Source organism: Rhinatrema bivittatum, chromosome 16 (genome assembly GCF_901001135.1).
Source record: "Rhinatrema bivittatum chromosome 16, aRhiBiv1.1, whole genome shotgun sequence".
NCBI lineage: Eukaryota > Metazoa > Chordata > Amphibia > Gymnophiona > Rhinatrematidae > Rhinatrema > Rhinatrema bivittatum.
Window position 1 is genome coordinate 38,387,561 of NC_042630.1, and position 21,127 is coordinate 38,408,687.

General features: G+C 47.8%; 1 protein-coding gene across 2 annotated transcripts in view; it reads right to left on the reverse strand.

Moving 5' to 3' along the window:
• The window catches only part of NR1I3 (nuclear receptor subfamily 1 group I member 3), a 43,321-nt gene that overhangs the window by 15,133 nt on the left and 7,061 nt on the right, over positions 1–21,127 (reverse strand). For both annotated transcript variants that reach the window (XM_029580548.1, XM_029580547.1), the window contains exons 2-6: positions 13,466–13,731; positions 10,941–11,071; positions 8,178–8,368; positions 5,194–5,420; positions 4,060–4,205 (exon numbers count right to left, since the gene is read on the reverse strand). In XM_029580548.1, the coding sequence (XP_029436408.1) occupies positions 4,060–4,205; positions 5,194–5,420; positions 8,178–8,368; positions 10,941–11,071; positions 13,466–13,677 (907 nt within the window). In that variant the 5' untranslated portion in view covers positions 13,678–13,731. The remainder of the gene's footprint in view (positions 1–4,059; positions 4,206–5,193; positions 5,421–8,177; positions 8,369–10,940; positions 11,072–13,465; positions 13,732–21,127) is intronic.

A 21,127-nucleotide genomic window follows, 5' to 3' on the forward strand; every position in this document is an offset into this window, starting at 1 on the left:
AAAAGCAGTGCCTCACACCCCCAGTCGCTGAGGCATGAAAACCCTGCACTGTGTGTGTGTGTGTGTGGGGGGGGGGGTCAGCCTCAGCCGGCAGCCCTCGCACTCAGCCCTTCGCTCGACTTCTTCCTGCCTGGCTCTCACCGGGGAGTCATCGCGCAAGGGCCTCTCTCCTCGACTGGCTCTCCTTAAGGAGCCATCATGAAAGGCCTCATCCGGCTCTCATCAGGGAGCCATCACGCACAGGCTCTTGTCTCACTCCTTCCCGTGGGGGGTAATTAGGCTTCAAACAAATCATAAACAAACCTACCCATAGAGCAGGCCACACCCTGGACCTTATATTTGTTAACTCAAACATATCACACTCAACGCCACCTACATGCCAACCAGTCCCCTGGTCAGACCATACTTTAATATCCTCTGCCTTTTCGTTGGAACAAACAAGCAAAAAATGCGTCCCACCTCCAGAATTTATATACAGGAAATCCTGCACATCAGAGGAATTACACAATCATCTGGTCCCAGAACTCCCACTAATAGACATCACCTCAGCCAACGCAGCCCTTCACTCTTGGAACAAGATAACAGAAACAGCAGCAAACAAACTCTGTCCACTGGCAACAAAAAAACTCAAACAGAACACTTCCAAAAAACAACCTTGGTTTAACGAAGAACTTCAAAAACGTAAACACACACTCAGACAGAAGGAAAGCAAATGGCGGAAATCACCAACACCAACCTCCCTCTCCGCTTACAAACTCGCTCTACACCAATACAAAAACGCCACATTAAAAACTAAAAGGGACTTCTTTGCACAGAAGATCCACCACATTATTTTCGATTCCAAAGCCCTATTTGCTTATGTATCTAACTTAACACAAACCATTACTCCTAACATCCCAGCAAACCTAGCACAAGAAAAAGCTGAGGAACTGGCCCTCTACTTTAGCAATAAAATCTCCAACCTGATAACACAGCTGAGACCCAATACTTCAGATCCATCAAACCTATACTTACATCACAACAAAGACACTTCTCTACAATCCTTCGAACTATTCTCAATATCAGAGATACTCGCTGCATTGAAGAAAATGAAACCCTCATCACACCCATCAGACTACATCCCATCCAAACTTCTCCTGCTAATACCAGACACCATCTCTACCGCTCTGACAGACATCATTAACTGTTCACTAGCACAAGGAATCTATCCTGACGACCTGAAAATTGCATCCATCAAACCGCTCTTAAAAAAACCTAACTTAAACTCCAATGATCCCACCAATTTCCGTCCTATATCAAATCTCCCGTTCATAGCCAAGGTAATGGAAAAATTGGTTAACTCCAGACTATCAGACTACCTCGAAGAACATAAAATTCTGTTCCCGACCCAATATGGTTTCAGGAAATCCTTAAGTACAGAATCACTACTAATCTCCCTGACTGACTACCTTATCATGGGCCTGGATAAAGGTCAAGCATACTTGCTAATCCTCCTGGACCTCTCAGCTGCCTTTGATACGGTTAACCACTCCATCTTACTAATTCAACTAGCAAATATTGGAATAACAGGAACAGCTCTATCGTGGTTCAAATCGTACTTAGGAAACAGAAAATACAAAGTTAAACTACACAACAAAGAATCTCAGCACTACGCTTCCTCTTCAGGAGTTCCGCAGGGCTCCTCCCTCTCACCAACGCTCTTTAATATCTACCTGCTCCCTCTTTGCCAACTTCTAAACAAATTAAACCTTAAACACTATCTATATGCAGATGACGTCCAGATAGTCATCCCCATCAAAGAATCCTATACTAAAACTCTTGAATTCTGGGAATCTTGTCTTCAAAAAATTGATGGACTCCTCTCCAACCTAAACCTAATACTAAACTCTTCAAAAAGCGAACTCCTCCTAATTTCCACCGAAAACAGTAATACAGACACAAATCCTCCACCGAATTTACAAACCCCACAAGTAAGAAACCTAGGAGCTATCTTTGATAATAAGCTAAACCTTAAATCATTCATAAATCAAACCACTAAGGACTGTTTCTATAAACTCCAAGTCTTAAAAAGAATAAGACCACTGTTTCACTTTCAAGGCTATAGATCAATTCTTCAATCAATAATATTCGCGAAACTAGATTACTGCAACTCCTTACTATTAGGTCTTCCCTCTTCTCACACTAAACCCCTTCAGATGGTTCAAAACACGGCTGCTAGAATATTAACAAACTCCCGGAGAAGAGATCACATATCACCAATTCTCAAAGACTTACATTGGCTGCCAATTCACTACAGAATTATTTATAAGTCCATTACCATTATTTACAAAACCATACATCAACACTCTCAGCTCAACCTTCAAATTCCTCTCAAAATATTTACTTCAAATAGACCAATCAGAGAGTCCTACAAAGAATCCTTACAAATACCACATTCCAAAACTATGCGACACATAACAGCCAGAGACAGGGCTTTCTCCACCGCAGGACCATCACTGTGGAACTCCATCCCACCAGATTTGCGACAGGAACCCTGCCTCCCCACTTTCAGGAAAAGACTCAAAACATGGCTTTTTATGAAAGCATTTCCTGACCTAAACTGAACCTTAATCAGTCTTTGACTAATCACTCTGACTTTACCTTAACATAGAAATTAACTCCACAGCATTAGGGCAATTTGTTATTACCTCAAATGCATTGATATGCATATATGTATCATATGTATCTAGTTAAAAACCCCAGCTTCTTTTCTCTGTTCCAAGTTATTACTACCCTGTTTTATTGTAACTGCAACCCTTAACTTTCACTTGTATATTGTTACTATTCCTACTACCTTTTTTAATTTTTGTTATTTATTGTTATTTATGACCTCTTGTTACCTCTTCACTTGTTAATTGTAAACCGACATGATGCGATACCCATCGCGAATGCCGGTATAGAAAAACTTAAAATAAATAAATAAATAAATAAATAATTAAGGAATGAACGGTTACACTTTGTTTAGTAGCCCTCACCTCATCGATGACAAATTCACTGTTTGTCCATCCATCTATTAAACAATTACACAATGTGATATCTGATTCCAAGAATTGAAGTCTATAATAATTCCAATAGTAATGACTGCCCTGACTGTACAGTGCTGGGTACGCTGACGGTGCTTGATCACTGAGAAGCCAATACATGTAAAGCATGACTGTAACAGGGAGAACAGGACATATTTTAATATAAAAGCGGGTCTCTACATTCCAAAAAACCAAGAGTTATAATATAGAAGCCCTGTGGGTAAAATCCAGCAGGCAGTAAAGATCTAGACCAGCTCTTATATTTTAAAGGAGCCTCAGCTGACGTCTCTGCCTGACCCTACAAGCGAAGGCAGAAAGATGCCAGAGAACGAATGGTTTCAGTGAACACCGTTTCACACACATCTGGGTCTCCTGAGCCTGGAACCCATCCAGCAGGACCTCTTATGAAATAAGAGGCATTCATCACAGAGCATTCCATTTTCATCTGGATTTTTCAGTCTTTTTTTTTTTTTAATTAAAATATTCTTATCCTCAGCCTGTGGTTTCCCTGCCTCTCCCTTATTTTGGCTTGGCAGGGTGCGCACAGGGTTGAATGTCTCTTCTTCCCTGAAACAGGAGAAAGAGTTTGGCTTTTTTTTTTTTAGCTGCCTGTGTTTTACGTCATTCTTTTTCACCCTTTCTATGCTTTTGGTTTTTAATGTGCAGGCATGCTGCTCTCCCCCCCAGTCACTTCCTTCAGCTCCAATCTAGACATACATCCGTTTTCCACATTTTTTTTTCCTATATATCAAATTGTAATACAGGTGAAGGTGACACTAATTCTATCTGCCAGTCCCTTAACTATGAGAGACATCTGTCATAGCATAAAAGCCACAACTCTTATACCATAAGAGGCATTCAGAGAGCCGGGGCTCCCCGTTGGTGTTTAGTTTGGCTTCCGCCAGAGCAAGCGAAAGGGGGGACATGAGAGCACTGTCTGGGCAGCAGTGGAGAGCGGGATAGTGGTGACGGAGCGGGGGTGGGGACTGGAACTCACTCAGGATGCCATCCTCGATGGTGTAGCTGGTCTGGTCACACTCCCAGATAAAGGTCTGCTCATTGAAGACCGTGTTGAACTGGAGCTGGCACACTTCCAGGGTCGCCCCCTTCAGCAGAGCTATCTGATCGTCAATCGGCAGATTCCTAACCCCCCCCCCCAAAAAAACCCAAAAAAAAAACATGAAACACAGGCAGCAGGATGAGACCTGGGAGTCCCTCAGAGCCCTAACTAGATTTGTTGCATCCCCTGCCCCCAGCCTAATCCTCGCACCTCTCTCCTTCCACCCCCTCCAGTCCCTTTTTCACTCCTCCCCCCCCAAAAAATCACACTTGATAATAAGAGGAGAGCTGAGGCTTGCATTTTACTCATTTGCCCCCCCTGGGCGGCTAATTCCTCTCACCCACCCACTCTGGGAGTCCCCGAGCCTCTGATCAGCGCAGTCATTATTGGTTGCATCTTTTCAAAGCTGTTAAGTGTGAGATACGGCTGCTCCCTCCCCCACCCAGTTGAGTCCCAGTGTCACCCATGCCTGCCTCTGATCCCCAGCCAGTGCTGCTGTCGGGCGGCTTCCTTCCCTCCCGCTCAGCCACTTCCATTCACCTTTCTCAGGTCGATTCTATTTACGGCAGCAGAATCTCCCTGGAAGTGGGTGGGAGAGCAGCAGGGGAATCGGAAGAGAAAGCTCTGGCGGCAGACAAAAAGGATGAGTCTCCGAGTCTTGCTTCTGTTCCTCAGGGCTGGAGGCAGGGTTCGTTCTCCGGGGAGGGAGCCCTAGCCACGGTGACAGTGATGACTTGGGGCGCACCCGTGCTGGGGTTCCAGAAGGAGCTTGTGGTTCCTGGCCAAGGATTGCCTTTGCCACAGTTGATAGGGGAAGGGGGGGGGGGTGGCCCTTAAATTTAGGGTAAGACTCTCCCCAGTACTTGTGAAGGAAGCTAATGGCAGAGGCTGATTCGGCTTGAGCCTTTTGTCTTCATTGTACTGATGCCCTATGCTGAGGTCTATCACTATCATTTAAATAACCAGAGGGTACTGCTGCCTAACTCTGTGTATGTGGCTAAGGATGGACAGATGGACAATAGGAAACCTTCTCCCCCCCCCCACACACACAAACAAATCAGACAGACTGACCGGAAGTCGGGAATCTCCTTGGCAAACTTGACCATTTGCTGGATCATAAAAGTGCTGATGTCGGTCAAGTGCAGGAGCAAGGAGAAGGCTTCTGGGGCGATGACCTGGAAGGGCTGACCTTCTTCTTGAAATGCCTCGGAGTGGGGCAAAGGCGGGGACCCCAGGGAGTGAAGAGGACTGGAGCAGGTCCTGGACTTTACTACGTGCGTCAGCAGTCTGTTGGGAGGCTTAATAAAAAGAAATATTTATATGAATAGATAAGACAGACAGATTGGATAGATGATGGATGGAGAGAGAAGTTTGAAGCCATGTATAATAATCCGCTCCCTTTTTTGCTTTTCTTGTTGGCTGGGAATGCCAGGTTAAGAAACTTGTCTTTTTTTTCCAGCTTTGTCTGGGAGGCGTGGGGAGATAAAGTGACCTTGCTCGAGGTCAAGTGGCGAGCCAGTGGCAGAGTCAGAGGAACAGGGGAGATAAAAATCGAGCTAGCAAGTGATGGAGGCTCTTGGCTAGTCTTCGTTTTTTGGAACCTACATCCCAGAGCACTGTGGGATTTGTAGTCTCTGCTATGACTCTGAAGCCAGCACTGCAGGCACATGGTAAGACAGAGGGTGGTGGGTGGGGGCACTGTCAGAAATCCAGGACTGGGTTAAACTTTCTCCCCTCCTTAAACTGGATTTACTCAAAACGGCGCAGACGGTCATTAGTGAGAGGAATATTGAACTCCTCCTGTACCAGGACTTCTCTTGAATCACAACACCAACACACATACGCATAAATACACACACACACACACGCCCCAGAGGAAAACCAACAGTGTCGTTAAAACAATAACATGCTGTCAGAAAATCCCCTGCCTGTTTGATTTGAAGGCCCTAGGACAGATTTATAGACACTGGGCCTATCGATCCTAAATAAAGAAGGGCCAGCTTCCAGGAGGCTGTATCTAGACTGGGGATAAATAACACAAGCCTGATTTATAAGGCAAGATCCTATAGCCCGTGCTTCTGTGACCGGATTAATAAATCCTTTCCACATATTTTCCTGTGAGGTGCAGCCCTGATTTACACAGGGAGTGCCGAGTTCTCCAAAGCAACACTTCAGAGGTTGTGAATCTATAAGGGGCTTGCTGTCACCTTGAGTCTGACAGAAATGCAAATTTCTTTGTGAATGGGACTCTCAACACTGGAAAAGGCAGGAACACGTTTCTAGTTAAATCACAGGTCAAGGCCTCCTGGTATTAAAATGGCCATAATGATCTGGGGGGGGGGGAAAGACAGCGAATCGGGACACAAGATGCCCAACTTTCAAATGCTTACTTGAGAGAGATTTCAGTGGTTTAAGGAAGAGAGTCATGGCCAAGGTCCCACTGAAAGGCGGTGGATGGGATGAACTGTTTCCATGTCATCATGTGGCTTTTCCGTGTGATTGCACAGCCACGTATGCAAGCCAGCAGCTCCCCACGGTGGGGCCCGTGCCAAAGTCGGGGCAGGGGGGAGGGGAATCTGACCCAGTTTTATCACAGGCTGGGTTTTCCAGCTTGATGCATTGCCTTGACGTGGCACCATATCATGGTGGGTGGGGAGGGGTGTCATCAAACCGTATTGTTTTTGCGTGAAACGCTACCACGTTGCCACACAATGATGATATCACTGCCATTACTCAATGGAGTTAAAATTGGAGTTGGCTGGTATGAGCTTATAACCAAATTTAGAGAACAAACATCTCTCCAGCTACATAAGGTTTGGCACTTCCAATATGGAAAGCATGTTTAAAGAATTAGGGAAAATTTAAGCCATAGGGAAACTTTACCTGATAGAGAAAGAAGCTTCAACAGGGATGGTATTGTTTCTAAATATTTTAATAAACTATTTGGGGCATCAGTCACCTTTCAGCCATCTCTACCACTACCTCTACCAGGTGCATCTCCAATTCCACCATCTATATCATCTGCTCCACCATCACCTATTCTAGGTCCATCATTATCTGCTGCTATCAGGGCCATCCCCATTTCCAGCATTTCCATCACCTGATCCACCACATTCCATCACCACCTCTACCAGGTGCATCTCCAGTTCCACCACCTGTATCATCTGCTCCACCATCACCTAGTCTAGGTCTATCATCATATCCTGCTAGCAGGGCCATCCCCATTTCCACCATCTCCATCACCTGATCTGCCACTTTTCAGCCATCTCCATCATCACCTCTACCAGGTCCATCTCTAGTTCCACCACCTGTATCATCTGCTCCACCATCACCTAGTCTAGGTCTATCATCATATCCTGCTAGCAGGGCCATCTCCATCACCTGATCCGCCACATTTCAGCCATCTCCATCACCACCTCTACCAGGTCCATCTCCAGTTTCACCACATCCAATTCCAATTCCACCATCTGCTCCATCACCTATGCCAGGGTCATCGCCGCATCAGTCATCCTCACTTTCGCTAGCAAAATCGCCAATCTTCATCACCTTCTCCACCATTTCTATCGCAAATACTATCCTCACCATGTTCTCCTTTCCCTCCCTGGGTCTCAGTTTGCTGAAGGGTTTTCCCATCACTTCTCATTTCTACTTTCACTAGCTTGTGAAATGGGGATGGCAGAAGGCACTTTCTTATTGGTTGAATTTGCCCTCTGACCCTTAATTAGTCTGTAGTGTAAATATGAAGCTTGTATGCCCACGTGAGGATTAGGGATTTTTAGAGGGTCAAGCTGAATCTCCCTAAACTCCATGGTCTCTGCCATCTTCATTATTAAATTCAGATTTCATCATTGCACAGATGTAGCTGCTTCATTTCATCCTTACAAAGTGCTTGTTTTATGCCTCCCTCCCTACAACCTGAGACTAGGCCACTCCCAAGAAGCATCAAGTCAAGACAGTCCTTCAACTCCGGTCATCCCTCACGCGAAAAGCACCACCAGCTCGGCTAGCGCTACGATCTGGTATCGGAGGGTCATCTGCGTCAGCCTCCCTCTTACCTTGAACTCGATGAACTTGGGGAAGCTGGAATCGATGTTTCTCTTGTGGGCGTCGACGAGGATCTGGATCAGTTGCTCTTGCTCCTCCGTCAGTGCCTCTGCCCTTGCTTGTTGCACGTTCTGGAGCCGCTCCTGTTTTTTCCTGTTCCTCAGTGCCCGCCGCATCATCAGCGCCTCGTCTGACATGATCACTACGGGCAAAGAAAAATGAAGCAGAAATAGTTCAGGTTTTTTTTTTTTGTGTCTCGGCAGTTTCTTCGTGGTCCTTCACGCTTCCAACTCACCAGAACCGTCCTCTCCCGGGCTACATGTGCACCAGGAGCCTTCAATTGCAATTACTCTGGCATTTGTTTCCCTATTCTATAATCCCCTCTGCCCTACCCAGTCCTCTCTCCCCATTGTAGTGACAGTCTTTGGCCAGGGGCCGCAGACCATGGCTCCCATTTGCACCCCAAGTCTGAGCAATGGCAAAGACTCCCTCCACCCCAGGGACTATGACTTCTGCCTCCAGAGCAGCCTCAGCCCTGGCTGACCTGGGGAGCAGAAACCGGGTCCCAGAACTGAACCTGGGTCTTCCGCACAGCAGATCAATCCGGTTTGGTTTTCCCAAACAGACCAGGGATGGATCCATAAAGAGGTAGCTGAGGCAAACCCACTACGTTTTTGAGAGTTGTGGGTGGCCATTATTCGAAGGCAGGCCTTCAAGTGAAAGATATTTACTATTAAAATATTATGATGTCATGACACAAGTTCTCAGGTGCCATCGATTCTTCTAGCACGTTAGGGGTCCATAGACATGAGGTTACTCAAGCAAAAGAATCAGCACCCTCCCACCTTCACCAGGCCCGGATTTCCACACGGTGCTACTAGGCCCGTGCCTATGGCAGGAAAACGTTTAGGGAAGTTACGTGCTGAGGGGTCCACAAAATGTGCAAATCTGGGCCTTAGCCCTTTCGGTTGCCTGCCCTGTTCGACGGTGCAATTACATTCTCTCTCTGAGGGAAGCAGAGAGCTGGGCAGCCCCAGCTGTCCACGCAGAGCCTTAGGAGGTTCCTGGTGGTATCGGTCCGACCGACACCTCTGCAGCTTTCACTCTGTGAGGGAAGCTGCAACATAAGACCTGGGCCACTGAAACGCTGCCATGAGCTCCTGCCCTTGGTCATATTTGACCCTTCAAAAGGAAACGTGGGGGAAGGAGGTGGCAAAAAAACCTCAATCCGTCACTGGCCTGCCCCTCCTCCCGGCCCTCTCCTCTCCCTGCTCCCCTCCCCCACCAGTTTCTTCCCTCCTTCCATTTACTGCATGTGTCTCTCTCTCTCTCTCTTGATCTCTCTCCTCTGCATCTCTATCCCTGGAGAACGAACCAAGGCCGCCTTCCTGCTCCTGCAATAATTAGACTATTGTTTTACGCCAGCTAACGCAGCCAGGCTACTGAGCTGACATTATGGAATCGAGATAAAGTGGTATTTATTGTAAATCAAAGAACCCCGACCGCACCAGAGCGGATATTGAACAAAAGGGAATCTGTTTTTAATGCCCTGCACACGGCTGCGAGCGAGGGAGGGGTGGCTGCTGGATCCTGGGGGGGGGGGGGGGAGGGGGGAGGGCACGTCTACACAGAGCAGGAATATAGCACCAGGCAGGGCAGGGCATGGGCACAGCCCACGTTAACGCAACCAACCCCTCCCCCCCCCCCCCCCAATCTCATGAGGGAACAAGGCGAGGTGGAAGAAATCACAAAGATCTCCATCCGATCTCAAGGACTCCGCAAGATTCACCTGCCCCCTGACTTCCGTCCTCCACCTCTCCCCATCCCACCCAAACCTTTTCCTGCTGTCACTGGCAACAGAGAAAGAGCCTTACAGGTGGCGGGAAAGGGAACCCCCTCCCTCCAGAGAAGAAAATAAACTATTCACCATAGTAAAATGTGCGTGGGGGATGGGCGTGGGGGGAGGGGGGAAGGGGGAATTATTAGCTTTCGTGAATTTCTTTCGCCAGTGAAATTAACAAGAAAATTGTTTCAGATGGCATCAGCTGTGGAAAACTGTTGGGACTGCAGCAGATCGAACAAAATTGGGTTTCCATCGCTCATTTGTTCATTTTGAAACCTTCTGTCCTGCTCTACCTCTCCCCAGTCCTAGGCAGGTTACAAGCAACATAAGTAATCACATATTACAGAGGGAACGGTCATTCAGCATTCAGTTTGTCCCATCAAGCGTCCAGAAGCGAATCGATTTGGGAATTCTTTGCTCAATGGGAATCCCTACCATCTGGCACCCAATTCCAGGAAACACAGGATCTGGCAGCCGAAGAGCTCCAGCCCCAAGCAGCTCTGCCCCCCTTCCCTTCCTGCTGCAGAACTGCAGACCCCTCGCTGAGTATCTTCGGTGCGTGCCCCGCGCCTGCCTGAGCTCCGGTCCCAGCTCTTCTGGGCGTCCCTTCCATGCCTCCACCACCCTTCCAGCCTCAAATCCTGACCTCTTGCTTAGACCTTTCCCCTCTACGGCTTTGCCTCTCAGTCTGTAAATGATGACCATCAGACATCTGAAGGTTTTTCTCATATAAACCCCCTCCCCCCCTCCTGACCTCTCTTCTCCTGGGCCCGCACGTTTGTCCCCCTTAAGGTTCGTCTCCTGAGCTTTGTGGAGCAGATTCTGCCCTTCTGGGGGTCCTTCTGGAGTTCCGAGTCCTCTAGAGCCGGGCACAGCACGCGGGACAAGGTCTCCCTCACAACCTCCTTACCCATAAGCAAAAGCAACCTACTGTCCTTCCTCATGCCCGCGTCCAGGCACTTCTGCAGCCGGCAAGCCTGGCACTGCCGCCGCTTGGCTTTGGTGATGGTACAGTTTTGGGCAAAGGGGCAGGAGAAGCGGATTCCCTTGCTGATGGAGCGCCTGCAAGGGGAGGGAGAGAACAAGTACGGGTGTGAAAAAAAAATGAGGCTTAGACGGATAAAAATGCAGAAATATATAAACCACCAACCTCCCTCGAACATCCTTGGCTGATAAAGTCAGAGTAGATGTAGTGTCTTTATACATACACAGGCCGATACACTGTTAACGCGCATTTTGGACGCGCTAGTTTCCAACCCCCCCCCCCCAAACCTAATAGCGCCCGCAACATGCAAATGCATGCCCCTATTAGGTATGCGCGTGGGATACAGAAAGCAAAATGTGCAGCCAAGCCACACATTTTACTTTAAGAAATTAGCGCCTACCCAAAGGTAGGTGCTAATTTCTGCCGGCGCCGGGGAAGTGCACAGAAAAGCAGTAAAAACTGCTTTTCTGTGCACCCTCCAACTTAATATCATGGCGATATTAAGTCGGAGGTCCCGAAAGTTAAAAAAAGTAAAAAGAAAAAAATTTTGAAATAGGCCTGCGGCTCATGGGTTGAAAACCGGACTCTCAATTTTGCCGACGTCCGGTTTCTGAGTCCATGGCTGTCAGCGAGCTCGAGAACCGACGCCAGCAAAATTGAGTGTCGGCTGTCAAACCTGCTGACAGCCACTGCTCCTGTCCAAAAAGAGGTGCTAGGGACGCGCTAGTGTCCCTAGCGCCTCTTTTTACCGCCGACCCTAATTTAAATAAATTACTGTATCGCGCACACAGGAGAGTGTCCTGTGCACGCGCCGGGAGAGTGGGCGCTCTCCCACGATTTTACTGTATCGGCCCGAGTGTAATTAAACCTTTGACACTTATCACTATAGTGTATATATCCACCAAGGATATAATTTGAAACCTCATCATAAATTCCCTAAGTTGCCGTGAATCTGAAGCCATTCTGTGACACCTGGTTTACAATTGCAAAGTCACCATGGATAGAAACATAAGAAACATAGCAGATGATGTCAGGCGGAGACCAGCCGGCCCACCCAATCTGGCCGTTTGCTCCCATCCACACTGCTCTCTAGTGGAGGATATCTCTCAGCTCCCAGTCACACAAGCTTCACTGCCTGCAGTATATCACTTCTTATCCAAGGCGGTTTTGTTACGATAAAAGTGACATGCAGACGTTAATGCCCTGTCCCCCGCCCGGTCTTTTCTCACTCCCATGCTGTCTGTACATTTTCAGCCAATCAGAGGCTGAGGAAGGGAGCACAGATAGTGACCCCGATTTCTGAAATCATCTTGGACGTAAAATCCTATGCAGAGACTCTTTGCAGTAAAATCACTGGGTCATATTGTAAAAGTCACCACGGCTGCAACAGGTACCGTGAGGCGATGGAGGGGAAACCCCGACTGGCTGCCATCTGAAGTCGCCATGGACATAAATGCATGGTTTCTTGCTTGGCGACACAAGCCTACTGGTGTTTGTCCCTATTTGTTCCCTACCCTGGGAAACCGGCCCTGCCTGGATGTTTCTGAGCAGCCAGGGCCTGATCAGTAATAGGATCTTAACACCGCCGGTGCAAGAAAACCGCATCTCTGCTGCTGCCTTTCAAAAGCTTGGCAAGGGCAGCGGGCCTGTCCCAGTCAAATAAATGCAAGAATTCTGAACAAAATTCAGGTCATTTGCTGTGTACAGATACTGGGGAAAAAAAATGAATTGACAAATAATTTTCATCTTGCTGCTAATAGTGGTACTGCCTGTTACCAATGCAAAGCTCTTAATGGAAGGATGGAAACCTATAGGGTGAGCAATTGGCTCCATTTTTTTCCCAGACAGGGGGATCCAGGCCTGGTTTTACCCCCTTCCCCCTTTGCATAATTGCACCTGTAGTTCCTGCTGTTCTTGGGTGGAATGCATCATCCTGAAGCTAGTTGATAACAGGTGGATGGTGATTTATTTGGGATGAAAAACATAAATATAACCGCCTACTCAGAAACTCTGGCGCCTGGAATACTTCAGAGGCACACAGTGAAAAGTCAGTAATGGGACTCTATTTTTTTTTTCTTCAAAATATCATGAGAGGTCTAGAATGGGTAAATGTGAATCAGTTATTTACTCTTTCAGATAATAGAAGGACTAGGAGGTGCTCAATGAAGTTAGCAAGTAGCACATTTAAAACAAATCGGAAAAAACAATTATTTTTCACTCAACAGACAATTAAGCTCTGGAATTCATTGCTAGAGGATGTGGTTAGGGCAGTTAGTGTAGCTGGGTTTAAAAAAAGGTTTGGATAAGTCCATTAAAAATTATTAAGGTAGAGTTATAGACATCCACTGCTTATTCTTGGGATAAGCAACTTGGAATGTATCTACCCCTTGGGATCCTGCCAGGTACTTGTGACCTGGATTGGCCACTGTTGCAAACAGGATGGCAGCTTCTTACGTTCTTTAGTAACTCACCTAAAGAAACCCTTGCAGCCCTCGCAGGTCATGGCGTGAAAGTGGTAGCCGGTGGCTTTGTCCCCACAGACAGTGCAGATCTTTTCCTCGCCCTCGGGCTCCGTCTCCTCGCTCTCGCTGGGCAGGAGGTTTGGCGCCGCAGCCCCCAGGCTGCTGCTGCTGCTGAAGGTGCTGTAGCTGCTGTCACTGTCTTCATCACAGAGCCTGAGCATAGCTGGCACCTAGGGCTGCCCAAAACTGGCAAACACGGGCAGGCTGCCAACCCACTGCAACAGGCAAGAAAAGAACATATAACAGGGACCCGGACTGCAATGTGCTACACAGACAGGCCCTGACATCACTGTGGAGGGGACGAAGCGCTAAGAATTGTAGACAGATTAAACAGTAACAAATCCCCAGGACCAGACGGAACCCACCCCAGACTTTTGAAAGAACTAAAACTAGAAATTGCAGACATAACAATTTGCAATTTGTCACTAACAACTGTTGCAGTACCAGAGGTCTGGAAAGTGGCTAATGGGACTCCAGGTTTTGAAGAAGGGCTCAGGGGAAACTGGGAAATTATAGACCTGAAAGCCTCGCATCAATACCAGGTAAGATGGTGAAGACAATTATCAAGAACAAAATCGTTAAGCAGATAGAAGGAAATGGAGTAATTAGGAATAGCCAGCAAGGATTTCGAGAAGGGAAGCCACGGATCACAAATCTCATAGAATTCTTTTGGAATTGTAGCTGGGTGCATGGATACTGGTGAACCGGTCAACAGTGTGCATTTGAACTTTAAGAAGGCATTCAACAAAGCACTGCACATGAGATTACTTGGGAAACTGATAGGGTATGGGATAGGGAGCAACGCACATTCATGAATCAGGAACTGGTTAAAAGAAAGGAGACAGTACATGGGGTTGAATGGTCAGTTCTCAAAGGCGGGGGGGGGTTCATAGCCGAGTGCCCCAAGAGGCAGGACTAGGCCCGGTACTATTCAGTTTCTTCATGTGATCTACAGCAGTGTTCCCAGCCAGTCCCAATGTATGCAAATCTCAGGCATATACAGTATGGATATCCTGAAAATCTGACTCGTACGTGCGTGTGCCTGCAGGAGAGAGTTGGGAAATGCTGATCTAGAGGACGGCGCAACAAGGGAGGTTTTAGAATTTGCAGATACCAAACCATGTAAAAAACACAAACTAATCGGGCCTGATATTCAGAATTATCCATACATGTAACTTAGCCGGATTTGATTTAATAATAACCGGATAAGTAGCACCGCCCCGATCTGCCCACTGCTCACCCCCCCCCCCCCCCCCAAACGTTCTCCGGCTAAGGGATAACCAGATAAGCAAACTTATCCAGCTATCTAGAGGCCACTGACTGTAACCGGATATTCAGGATAAGTCCTACTTATCTGGCTATTGAGTGCTGAACACGCTTTGAATATTGGGCCCATTGTTTAAAACTGCAGGGGGATCTAGAAAGATTGGGAATTTGGGCATCCAAGCGACAAATGGAATTTATCATAGACAAGTGCAAAATGATGCAGATGCTGAAAATAAGCAACGCTCAACTCTGTAAACAGGATGGACACAGCATGCTAGCCCCGCCTTCCCTACGCCAAGGGCTTCAGATTCCAGGGGGTCTGGACACCACAGGGACTGTCACGATAACAGTTCAAACAGCAGAATGGTAACGTCCACCTTTACAAGATCTACTGAGTGTTTCCAGAGCGAGCGCATGCTCAGAAAATACACAGTGGAAGGTGTGGAAAAACATGAGGAGGGAGGGTCTGGTGAGGCTTGAGGAATGATCTGGAACAGGGGTGAGTAGGGTCCCGCCCCCCCCCCCCTTCCATCCATGCAAGTTGTTGAAATGGGTTTATATATCCAGGACAAAATGCAAGGCAAGGAATACGCAATGAAGTGGCCCTGAATACACACTGTGCCTCAGGAAGGCCAAGGAACATTAATGTATCAATCACAATAAAAAGCTATTAAGAGAAATATTCATTGAAGTAACTTATATAAAGCGAATACAAAAAGGATTTATATATATACTCAAAAAATGCTGTAAAAAAGACCACATCTGAACCAAGTTTCATGCAACTGGATATAACCAAGCTCGAAGGAATGTCGAAGTCCATTGATACCTTATAAAAACCTCATGGAAAAATGATCAAGTCCAAAGGTCGGATGTCAAAAGTCGTTATACTGCTTGAAGCCTCCTGTGTCACCGGAAAGATCGAAACAAAAGAGCTCCTCGTACCCCAACAAAGGTCTTTTGTTTTCCCAGTGATGGCTTCCTCGGGGGAGAGTTTGTAATCGGTCTGAATGCGGTCGCTGAATGGGAAGCTTTTTTTTTATCAGCTTGGATTTTACGCACCAGGCAAGTCGTGTTTCGCGTTGTGCTGCTTCAGGGCTCAGTGGCTCACTCTTTGAAGTTGAAGTTTTCTATTGCACCGCTCAATCGTGCTTGACTTCTTCAAAACTCACATCTCACAGAGTCAGGGAGGAGCAGCGTTCTTTGTAGAAGCAAAGTGGACACCCTTAAGAAGTAACTTTTGTTTTGTGTGTTTTGGGGTTTTTTTTACTTCACTTGCCTTGCTTGTTTTTTATTTACCTCACCAAAGACCTGTACAGGGGCATTATCACCTCCTTTTTCCTGCTGGCTGTGCTTCTCCCTGTGCAGTCCAGCATTCCTCTAGCCTAAGTCACTGCCTTCTCACACTGCTTTGCCATCTTCAGATCGTCAAGACGCTGTCACTCCGAGGTCTCTCTCCCGGTTCCTGCACATCAGTTTCTCACCCCCATCACCTACTTCTCCTTTGGATTTCTGCAACCCAAATGTTTGACTCTGCTCTTCTCGGCATTGAGTCCCAGCTGCCAAACCTTCAGCCACTCTTCAAGCTTTCTTAGATCGCTTCTCATTCTCTCTGCTCCTTCAAGGGTGTCCGGTCTAATGCAGATTTTAGCGTCATCTGCAAAAAGACAGACTTTGCCTTCTAACCCCTCCGCAATATCACTCACAAAGATGTTGAACAGAACCGGACCCAGAACTGACCTTCACTCGCTGTTGTCTGTCGGTCAATCAATTTGTAATCCACTCCACCACCTTGGCACCCACTCCCAAGCTTCTCATTGTATTCATGAGCCTCCTATGCGGGACCGTAGCAAAAGCTTTGCTGAAATCCAAGTAAACCAGGTAGAGTGCTCTTTCTTGATTTAATTCTCTCCTTACCCAGTCAAAAACAATCACCCAGGTTCATTTGACGCACCCTTCCCCTGCAAAAACCATGTTGCTTCAAATCTTGCAAACAGCTGGATTGTAGATGTTTCACTAGCGTCTCCATTAATTTTCCCACCACGGCGGTGAGGCTATCTGGCCTGTAGTTCCCAGCCTCCTCTCTGATATCGCTCTTGTGAAGCGGGACCACCACCGCCCTTCTCCAGTCTTGTGGCTCCTCCACTCCTGTTTCCAAGGATCTATAAGCGGACTGTTTCTTACTGGAGAGGGGGTGGACACATGGAACAGCCTCTTCGTGGAAGTGGGGGGGCCCATCTCGGAATTCAAGAGAGCCTGAGCCAAGGGAGGAGAGGAAAGGACGAGAAAACTGAGCAGGAGTTGCAGATGGACAAAGACTGGGATTGTTTGGTCTTTATCTGGTGTCCTGTTTCTCTGTTTTCTGGGCTTGAAAAAGAGGGGTTTTTTTTTTTAAATTTATTTTTGCAGCACTCCAGGTGTTTCACAAAACATTTCAAGCTTCACTCTTGCAGGCCGCTCCAATATCATCACGTAAAAAAACATGCATCCAAACCGGGCGCACGTCTTTTTGAACACGATCACATCCACCTCTCCTGGGCGCTCCATTCAATAGGCAAATGAGCGGCCGCGCTAAAAGGGACGCGCAATGGGTAATTTGTGCGTTCCTAGCGCTCTGCATCGGGTGCCCAGGAGATTTGGCCGTGCGCCCACAACAGCTTGGCTAGAGCCCCCTCCCCAACCCCAGCAGCGCTGTTCCCGATTGGTTCTTTTCACTCACACTTGTCAGTAAAAAGGACCAATCCCCTTTTCAGGACAACCTTCTGAAAGGGGATTGGTCTTTTCACTGACATGTGACCGTGAAGGGACCAATCGTCAGTAAGTGAAGGAGTAAATAAATTAAATTACCCGACACTTAACATTAATTAATTCACTCCTTCACTTACTGCCAGCAGGGGATTCCTGGGCCTGGGCTCTGGGGGGGGGGATTTGGAGTCTGGCAAGGGCTGTTTTACCACAGGGACCTCAGATGCCCCATTTCAGGGGCCGACCCGGACTGCTTGGCTAGTCGGGCCAGACCTTGGGATGCTGCCTCCTATGCTTCCCTCTATGAGGAACCACAGAAAGCAGATTTTGTTTTTCCTTTTTTTTCGGTGAGCCCTTGAGCGTGCCGTGCTTTAGCACCAGCTCCCAAGCAGGCGTTTAAGTTTGCCACGTTAAAACGGGCACCTTGTCTGTGCGGCAGTTTTTGGCATGGCGGAGTAATAGCTGATATCCCCCACATCTGCATGGAATTTGCATGTGACGAGCGCTGTTAGTTATGCGCTCGAGAGGACGCACTGGGGGGGTTATCGGAGCGCGTCCAACAGAGCGTTACCCGGTGCGCTAGCCCGAGCGCACTTCTCTTGCATCGGCCCGATGGTGTGAAAAACAAAACAGCCAACCTGCTCCCTCCCCCCACCTGCTTTACCCTGATTTTTCTTGGCCCGTAAAGGAGTTTGTGCTGTGAAGCAGAGGCTGCGGAAGAGCGTGCTCCAACCAGAAGGGATCTTTCATCGGTCAGAGGCCGTGGGAGGGAGTGGGAATGTGCATTTGTTTGAAACAAATGGAAAATATGCAGTGATTGAATGAAACTATTTTTGGTTCGTTCTGAATGGAAAGAACCAAAAAAATGGCCTTCTACAAAAATACCCCAAAATAATTAGGTATTTTCTTATTTGTGGCATTTAAAAAAAACAAAACAAAAAAACCAAACTCACGCCTTCACTGGGTCTGGAAACCCCCTTCTTCCCCAGCAAAATGTGAACCCAGGGCTTGGGCCTGCCCGATTGGTCCTTCCCCAGGACCAGCTGGGTTTCCCCCTGGCCCTTCCGACCCCCACTCCTGCCCACAAAATGTATCTTGTCTGGCCTGGCTGAGGCCTGCCCAGTCCCCTCCCGTCTCTTTAAATCTGCTGGGGCCAGGGGACTCCCAACCCAGCCCCCATTTACCCCCCCCCCCTTACCAGATACTGAATGATACCAGGGCAGGAGCGGCGCCCACCTGCTCCCGACTGGTTCTCAGCTCTTTAAAAATGGCCCCTTCTGCCAGGAGGATGCTGCCAGAGCAAGATGGGCTACGGCGCCTTCCTCCGGCATGAGGACACCAAAGTAGCACTGGCCACGCCGGAGTAAATGTGAGAGGCGGAGATCGTCCCCACACGCGCCATGGCTTACGGATGAGGCTCAGTTCCGTCAAGGTTCTGCGCAAAGCAAACCCAACTGGGAGACATTGCCGAGGAAGTCCCTGAAATGACATGGTAAAGTGCTGGAGCAAGGGTAGGTTTCCGCATAACATCTACCTCAGTGCCCTGCCGTGGTGTTTGGCCTCAATACCAGGGGCCTGCGTGTGGGGTACCGTGTATTATCTCTTCTGTGTGCGAGATCTCGTTATTTGCGGTCTGCAGGGAGGTGCTGTATAGGGCTGGAGCAAGGGTATTCGGCACCATAGGCAAACTTTCAGCCTTATGCACCCTCCCTCTCATACACACACATTTAGCTTTCAGACCCATAGGCTACCACTCCCTCTCCCCCTTTCCTCCAGAAATTTTGATAATTAAATTCAATATGTAATACAACTGTTTCAGAAATCAGGTCACAATGTTCCATGAAGGCATCATCTGTGAGTTTTGGGGAGCAAATGCAAAAGAAACTTGATGGAGGAGGTCCATATTCAGATGGATAACTCAGACGTTATTCCTGCTAAATGACTATTTGGACACTTGGCTATATTTTTACCAGCTATCTTACGGGCCAATTCAGTACAGTGCGCTCCGACGGTGCAAGCCGCACATTTTGCTTTCAGAAATTAGCGCCTACCCAAAGGTAGGCGCTAATTTCTCCGGGCACCGGTAAAGTGCACAGAAAAGCAGTAAAAACTGCTTTTCTGTGCACCCTCCGAGTTAATATCATGGCGATATTAAGTCAGAGGTCCCGAAAGTTAAAAAAAGTAAAAAATAAAAACATTTAAAATGGGCCCGCGGCTGTCGGGTCGAAAACCGGACGCTCAATTTTGCCGGCATCCGGTTTCCGAGCCCGTGGCTGTCAGCGGGTTTGAGAACCAACGCCGGCAAAATTGAGCATCGGCTGTCAAACCCGCCAACAGCTGCCACTTCCGTCAAAAAAGAGGCGCTAGGGATGCGGTAGTGTCCCTAGCGCTTTTTACCGCCGGGCCTAATTTAAATAAATTAAGATACTGTATTGCACGCACAGGAGAGTGGCCTGTGCGCGCGCTGGGAAAGCGGGCATTTACCGGCTTTCCCGCGACTTTTACTGTATCGGCCCGTTAGTAAGCAGCTACAATTTTGCCGGAAAACTTAAAGGCATTTCAAGGAGGAGTTACGGTAGCTAGTTGACGTCTCTAGCCAGCTCTGATATTCACATTTAGCCAGAGTACTTATCTGGCTATAAGTCTGGTTGGGCCAAAGAACTGTCCTAATGTTAGTGCTATCCAACAGTGATTGAATATGGACCTCAACATTTCTAAATTAAAAGAAATCCATACCACATTGGCTAAAGGAAATCTCTGAAATGGCTGGCTGGGCTGAACCAGGAGCTTTCCCCTTATTACTCGGCATAAAAAAAGAAAAAAAAAAAGTCACATTCTGGTGTCACCTCAGTAAACGTGACAGAGACGCCCTTCATTAGCAGGCACGTGGTCAGGTCACACAAAACCGTGTCAAAAAGAACCTTTATGACAACCCACCCTGCCGTACCCAAAATGGCACTAACTCCCAGAACTCCAGCAAAAGCCCAAAATGAAAATGCAAACATTACACCAGGTCTGAAACAGCAGCGCTGTTCTTCCCCACAGGAAGAATAAGTGGCCTGGCGTTTAAAGCCATGAGCTGAGAGCCAGGGAGACCGGGGGTTCAAATCGCACTGCCACGCCTCGTGACCTCTGACAAGTCGTTTTAGCTCCCATTGCCTCAGGCACCCGTTCAGATTGTAAGTTCTCTGGGGCAGGAACCTATCGTACCTGAATTCTAAAAACACCGTGAGCCACCCAGAGCACTATTTGGCAAGGCGGGCTAAAAATCCAAACTTAGTATTTAGCAATGCACTTCCTGTTGGGAAATCAGAGCAGGCAACAGCAACTTAGACGTCAGCAGAACATCTCGCTTCAGTCGCACACACACAGAGCACAGAAAAACCCTCAGAAACAGAACACGTGACTGCTCATTATCAATCCATATAGGCAGATGAAAACCTGAAGTCTTGTCCACGCCAGACCATTGGTGTTGGAACAGGGTGAGCACAAAGAAAAAGGTGATTGCCCCAACCTTACAGTAATCAAAAACAATAACCGATGGGGCAGTGAAGTCTCAGATTGTCCCACGTCTCCGACGCAGTTGTACGAGACATGGTCCGT